This window comes from Vanessa atalanta, chromosome 1 (assembly GCF_905147765.1).
Source record: "Vanessa atalanta chromosome 1, ilVanAtal1.2, whole genome shotgun sequence".
NCBI lineage: Eukaryota > Metazoa > Arthropoda > Insecta > Lepidoptera > Nymphalidae > Vanessa > Vanessa atalanta.
The window spans coordinates 10,036,451-10,043,993 of NC_061871.1; the positions used below are offsets into that span (position 1 = coordinate 10,036,451).

Below are 7,543 nucleotides of genomic sequence, written 5' to 3' on the forward strand. Positions count from 1 at the left end.
ATAATTTTCAAGCTCAAATATAAATTGAATTAAGGATAAACATTGTATGTACCATATAGCGAAACATACAGCATAATTTGTTGTATATTACACAATTATTACTAACATGCAAGCTATATAATATTGAGAAGCCGACATCCAGCTCATTATAGTTGAAGTTTACAGTTTTAGTTTTATAAGCTACTTCTAAAACATATTTTGAAAGATAATTGATAGAATTAAGCCGACTGATACTGTATCTTAATAAATTTTAACAGTGTTTTGTTTTTAGGCCCCTGCTATACATTAAAATATAGGTTTCCTATTAAACTTCTAATGATTAATGTAGATTAGTATTTAGTTATTATTTGGAACGAAACCTTTGACTGAATTATTTTTATGGTTATCGAAATGTATGTGTAATCTTTAGAATTGGAGATCTCGGTTGTCTTTTTTTTGACCCTTTATGTATAAGAAGCGGCATATTGAATGAATAAAAATGTACAAATTAAGTTAGCTTCTTATAACCAAACTGGTTGGAACTAAAAATTCTGGAACATTTTTGTTTCACTCTTTTGCTCATATAAGTATGACTCGATATGTAAGACAATTTACGGCGAGCAGTAATGATAAGAGAAATGTATGTGGGTAATGAGTGCCATCAGATGGCAGACATTTTTTGCGTATTCGTTATATTTATCGTTTAACATAGATAAGCGCATCCCGTTACGTTCGGAAATCAACCCACCAGCAAAAGGCATTTCCGTGGAGGGCTGGCGTCGGGCAAGCACCGGCCTCAATAAATCGTCAAAACCTTTGTTTCGCACCCGCCGCGTCGGCCCTAAACGAGCATTGTCGATCGAGTCAGGACAGCGAGGCGGCGGCGGTGGCGGCGGCGGCGGCGGCGGCTACGTGAAGATGTACCGCGGGCGAGGCTGCGGGCGGGGCTGCGGGGCGGCGGCGCGGCCTCAGGAGCGCGGCACGGGGCGGCGCAGCAGCAGCGCCGAGTCGGCCGACACGATGGGCAGCTCGTTGCTGCAGTGGTACTTGATGAGGTGCGGGACGCTCTCGAACACGCGGTCCTTCGTTCGCACCTGACGCGGGCCACGGTCATTGTTAGTAAAACATGTATGTGACGGCCACTCCTTCCTGACTATATTTGTTATATGAATTTTTTACATGATATGGTGGAGAAAAAATATATTTTCATTGATATGATGTACGTACAAACATGACTAACGTGCAGTATCTTTGCAGCGAAATTTGTGTGATAGCTTTCGTAATATTTGATCATGACAAAAAAAATGAGAGTGAAAAATTTTCACTCTCATTTTTTAAGGGTAATTACAAGTCATAGTGTTTACGAAGGTAGAGAAAGGATCATACAACTCCATTGGGGTCGACCAGCAACAGATGCTTGTGCGCGCCTCGCCTTGCCCCGGTTAACACGAACTGTCCGGGACACGCCGTCGATTGACGAACCAAAAACTCGCCGTCCTCCACCACGAGCTGCAAGTGAGCGTACAATTACAATGATATATACGTAAAAGTACGTACGATTGTAACACCTAATTAATGGAAATATGAAGTTGAAAAATGATCCTTTGTGGGATCTTACTCTTTCTGCTGCAGTTCTTGATATTGGCCCATGGTACCAGGTTTCCCTGGCCAGTAGGGCTGATTGTGTAGCAGGAGACAGGGTTGGAGGCAGGTCTTCTGCTGGTGATGATGAAGTTGCGGGTGACGTCGACGTTGCTGAGGAGACCGGGGCCGCAGTGAAGGGCTCTGAAAATGATAAATTTATTGGTCGTGTTTTTTCTTTAAAATAATAGGACCAACCCATTAACCGTTGATGCAAGAGCCGCCAAAGGGATTTTTTATTCTTCAACCACTCACACGTTGGTGGGAAGATCACATGTAAAGAATCCCAGAGGAGGGTTTAGCCTTGGGCAAGCAACTTTACACCGCAGCGACCTTTATAATATGGGACAAGGTCAAGCGAATGATAACACTTACGCATGTCAAATATGTCCGTATGGTGGTTCGGCAATAACGCAGTAGGCGGAGTCCGAGGCGGAGGAGTTTGGTTCACGTAGTGTCGGACGCTTTCCTCGCACCTGGAACATTTTAAAAATACAGTTGGGAAAGTTAGCTGATGTTTTGCCATCAACTGACGCTATTCGGATATACATATGACTACCAGTCTAGCACAAAATATTCTTTATTCAAGTAGGCTCATAAAAGCACTTTTAAATCGTCATGTTAATGTTAAATTAAATGTAAAGCTACCGGTTCGGAAGGTAGATTATACGGAGAATACCCGGCGAGAATCTCAGTAGTTACTCTTTTCCACCATATTAATTACAGAGTATGTCATTACAGTAAACATTTTTTTTTATATATCTTACCTAGAAATTAATAAATATTAAGTCCACGCCATATATATAAAATAAAATACATGAAATTCAATTATATAACGAATATTTTAATTCAACTGTAAATAGATTTGCAACACAGGATGTGAATTGTGATATGATGTGAACAAGTGCAATGTGTTTGTAAGTGTATGTGTAGGTTTTGTATTGTATCTATGTGTTAGTGGGAAGAGGTGGTCACTCACGAGGAGATGGGTGCGAGCGAGGCCAGCGGCGGCGGCGGGGGGTGTCGGTGCGGCGCGGGGGGGTCGGCGGGGGGCTCCGCGGGGGGGATCTTGTCGGGCATGTCGTTGTAGTACTCACGCTCGTCTGTCGCGCACAGCGGACGAGAGCCGTTGATGTTCAACCTAAAATCGGACAAATATATATAAATTATAAACACAAACAGTTTACCTACGTAACATAAAAAACAGCCTTTAATTTTGTCCGAATTCTATGTGAACTTATAAGATACATTATAGTTTATACGATTTCATTGAAACTTTGTTCTGCTATTTTGATGTCAGGGTGTGTATACATATAAGTTCAATCGGTGGAGCGCGAATCGCAACAAGTAATTATTTACAACAGGATTTAAAGAAACAATTACCAATTATTTTAACATAAACTATGTAACGTTAACACCATTCCATATAACGCTTTCGTTTCTAATAAAGGTTTCAACCGACTGCACATGTTATCAGATTATCTTTTCATTTGTCAGGTATTCGAGTAAAACTTTTTCCTTAAATCACTTGGTACACCAAGTTTAATTAGATTGTGTTTACACTGAGACAAGTGAACCGTTCATAGGAGAAGAGATATTATTCAAAATGTATAATTAGGAAATACAATTGTCACAGATGTTTAATTTAAAAGAGGTTTGCCTATGGTTGCGTACTTATAGGTGTTTATATTTATAGATGTGAATACTACACAGTATTAATAAACATCAGACATCATAAACTATCACTTCTGATTAGGTATTGACTGTAAAAAATCCTATGCATATGTCCCCTTGGGATTCAAGCTTGCTTTGTACCAAATTTCATTTAAATCGATTCAGTGGTTAGCTGTGAAAGAGTAACAGAAAGACAGACAGAGTTACTTTTGAATTCTTAACATTAGTACAGACACAATTCGGTTATTCTTATTCACTCTCCTTGAATCAATGTTTTATAGTGAAATATTACTAACAATAATGTACCGAAGGAACTCATTATTAAGGTTGATTATAAATTCGCTTTCATGCCAGAAAGAGATGCGTGGCTTAAGTTTAATCTGACTTTTAAAAGTAAAAACTTCATAAATTGTTCTGCTATTTTTAAGGAGGAAGTTACAAACTTAACTCACAATGTACATGACATTACACACTCGTGGGTAATTTTCTTTTCTAATCTCATATAAATAACAATGGTTGGTACCACTACTAAATCCTGACCTAACATATACTCATAAAATGCTAAATAATTGAGCTTTTATAATTTTAATAATTGTTGTTGCTGTAACAATTTGTACGTAAAATTAGGATGACAATAGACAATAGTTATTAGTAACTTAAATATTTAAATACCAACATTTCATTTAAAATTCATATCTATCAAATCAGTTTTACATAATTTCTAATATTAATTTGACAGCCAACATGTCTTTAAATAGATATTTAATAGCTACCATCTCTTTTCAACGCGTGAGATTAAAGTAACAAATACTTAAAGGCATGATGTTAAGCTTATCTGTGTAGGTAACACTCATTCCTCAGTTCTTATACTACCAAAGGGCAATCTGTTTTGCATAGTGGGGTGACCACTTAAATTTCATTATTCATTCTTAATTTAAAAAAATAATAAATTTCAGCATACTAGTACAGATAGATAATTTCTACTGATAATATTTGTTTAAATATCAATGTATATATGTTATTATTATTCATGTTGACGATTCATCAATTATCATCTATTAGCGATGCTACTTGGAAATTGTATAAATAAAATGAGTCATACGAGGATAAGATCAATGTCTCCAATAAACATCGTCAAGTGGTGACTCACGAAGTGGGTTTCGTTAGGAACTCTTTGAAGCGGAGCTCGAAGGCTTGTCCGATGGTCGCGATGACGTCCTGTGCGAGCCGCCCGCCGCACTCCAGCACGTAGCACGCGCGCCACTCCGCCGGCGGCGCTGACTTGGCTACGTATGCTACGAAGTCTAGTGAATCCTGAAATTATGACAACATTGCTTAAATCATAAGGTATTGGTAACTAGGTAAAGAATTTGAAATTGGAGTGTGAGTACCAGTAACTTCCGACTATCAGTTCCCTGTTTTAAGGATTGGTTAATATTTCTTACAGAACCAATGTCTATGGGCGATGATGACCACTTGGTCATCCACCTTGGGAACAGATGTTATATCAGGTGGCCCATTTTCTTTACATATGTTATATATGTTAGCGTCTTTTATATCTTGGTCCATTTTAATAGAATATGGCAATCTATAGTCATTATGGCCTTGACAATATTGATAGTGGTAATGGTATACTATCATCCTTAAATATTGTTGATTCAAAAACGCTTAATTGTGAAGTTTACTTGAATAAAATTGATTTGATTTTATTTGATATATGACCCTTCTAATATAAGCACTGTTTACAATTATGAATGAGTTTGATAAAGGTCCAAGGGGATAGAATTGCACTTGCAACATTGCAAGGTGGCTCATATATCATTAAGTTTTGAAAATATAGTTATTGTAGATGTGTAAAAAATTTGCCTTAAATAAAAATATGACACAGATTTTAAATAACAACATCTGTGTATGTAGCAAGTTGCAATATTTTGATAAACATAAGTCTTTGAATATAATATATATATATAAACGAAACAATATTGACATAATTTTGTTTAAGTAAACAGCAACTTGATAACAAATTACACCTCATATTTGAACATCTATATATTGTGATTTGGTTTCTCTGTAAGTTTAATTTAAAATAAATAAATTGGACAACATCACATACAATTACTCTGATCTCAATTTAAGTAGCTAAAGCATTTGTGTTATGGAAAGTCAGAAAAAAGAATGGTACCACAAACACCCAGACCTAAGATAACATAGAAAGCTAATGAACTTTTTCTACATCAACTCGGAATCGAACCCGGGACCTCATAGTGATCATGAAAACTGGTGTACACACTACTCAACCACAGAGGTCATTGTAAAATATTCCTTTTAAGAAAACACTCATTTTATTTTAACAAAATCAGAGTTTATATTTTAGTTTTAACTCACCTGGTCTCCTCCAGATGCGAATGAGACTCGAGGCATATCATGACGCGCAATAGTCTCACCTCCCTCCAAAGCGGCTACTGTGATAGCTCTGGACGATACTGTGAGAGCCACATTTGAACCAGAGTGTGACATTCTAGGTCTTGCTGCTAATGCATTGGCTGCAGCTTGACACACTCGACGCTTTTTATCAGCAGATCTTAGTCCTGCGGCTGCACATACTCTTGCAATACATTCTCTACAAAGAAAAAATACAGTTTTTATTATAATAAAGGTTATATACCTTTAAACAATCTACATTTACTAATAAAGGCAAATATTGCAATTTGTACAAAAATATCATAATGATAAAACAATTGTATACTTATAGTTATGTAGTAAGTATTTAACTCAAGGCTGTAGATTAATATGATTTTTATTTAATTTATTTCCATTACTGCTGTGTGTACATATAACAAACTAACAACCGTTCTTATGTCTATAACACATCAAGTGATTTTTTTAAATATATTTTTCAAAACACGTAAATTCTCTTGTTTAAAATCAGTTGCTTTGTCTATAGAAGTATAGACCCAAATACTTCATATAATTTGAATTTTATTTCTGGATCAATATTCAAAATACTTGGTATCTCTAAATGTACATACTATATTTAAATACTTCAAATGTTTTGTTCTCTTAACTATTGAAGGATTGGTCACAATTTATTTTGGTACATTGGTATTAATTATGCAAATAATCAAGTCTATTCAAAAGCTTAAGTTACCAAAATTAAGTGTCATGATTAAACAAGGAAGATATAATCGCAGACTTGCATTGTAAATATGTATCACATATTTCAATTACCATATGTATGTATCTTAATTATTTTTAAAGTCAATTTCATGCTCTGCAATGAAGGAAAACATTTTGAGGAAACCTACATGACAGATAAAAATCTGCCAGATGCATATCCACTTAAGCTTGGTGGAGTAAGCTTCAAGCCTTCTCCTCAAAAAGGCCTTAGCCTTTTCATATTTATTGTTTAATTGCTGATTATTATATTAATTCTCCTATACAACTTAGAGATATGTATATTAAATTCAAATAAATATTATACACAAGAAGTCTTTCACACTTTTAAAAATCACTAGAACTACCGGTTCCGAGTATTCTTTCTAAATATAAGGGACAATGTAAGTTATAACTAAAGTTTCTTGTATATTCTAATATAGGAATAAAAAATGGGCTAATATATAACTTTAAATTTTTGTTTGTGTTTCCCTTGAATAGAAAAATCTTCATACTATTTGTGAAGATCAAAACACATTTAGCCACTAAAATATTCTACTTACTTTGCTACTTGTGATCTCGTCTCGAAATCTAATTTTTTCATTGATGTTAGAACCTCCATGCAACCAATATACTGGAAAATAAACATCTAGATATAGTCTATAACTCTATATGAATACTGCTACTGTCTTTTGAGTCTTTCTAGATTTGAATTACTTTTTGTAATGTAAATCTAATGTGTCTTACCCTTACTGCGTAAGTAATTCCATCGCTAGCTAATACCGAATCGGGATGAAGCCAGCCCCGAGCCGGCTTAGCAACGAAAGGTCCGTCACCCATCTTAATCAAATGTATGAATGGGAATCAGAAATAAACGGAAAACTTATTCATTTACACACAACTTATTGATAGTTATTATAAAAACACTTTCATTGTGATTCAAATCACTTCATTTCGATATAAATACTTTTAATAGAATATTATTTGCACTATGAGATCACGTTATAAAATAACAGAACAATTTTAAATTATTGCCAAAATTGGGTGTAGCTGTTGATTAATCGTTTTCGCAAAAATATCGCTCTTTTTATGTAAA

The 7,543-nt window shown here is 35.4% G+C and overlaps 1 protein-coding gene across 1 annotated transcript; it reads right to left on the minus strand.

The window, feature by feature from the left end:
* Positions 1–7,543, minus strand: LOC125066909 (SHC-transforming protein 1). The gene is made up of 9 exons (XM_047675233.1): positions 7,195–7,543; positions 7,011–7,081; positions 5,680–5,914; positions 4,445–4,608; positions 2,600–2,761; positions 1,996–2,096; positions 1,598–1,764; positions 1,366–1,488; positions 1–1,073 (listed from the first exon to the last, which is right to left on the minus strand). Exons 1-9 carry the CDS (start codon positions 7,285–7,287, stop codon positions 948–950), a joined length of 1,242 nt encoding a protein of 413 aa, XP_047531189.1. The 5' UTR covers positions 7,288–7,543; the 3' UTR covers positions 1–947.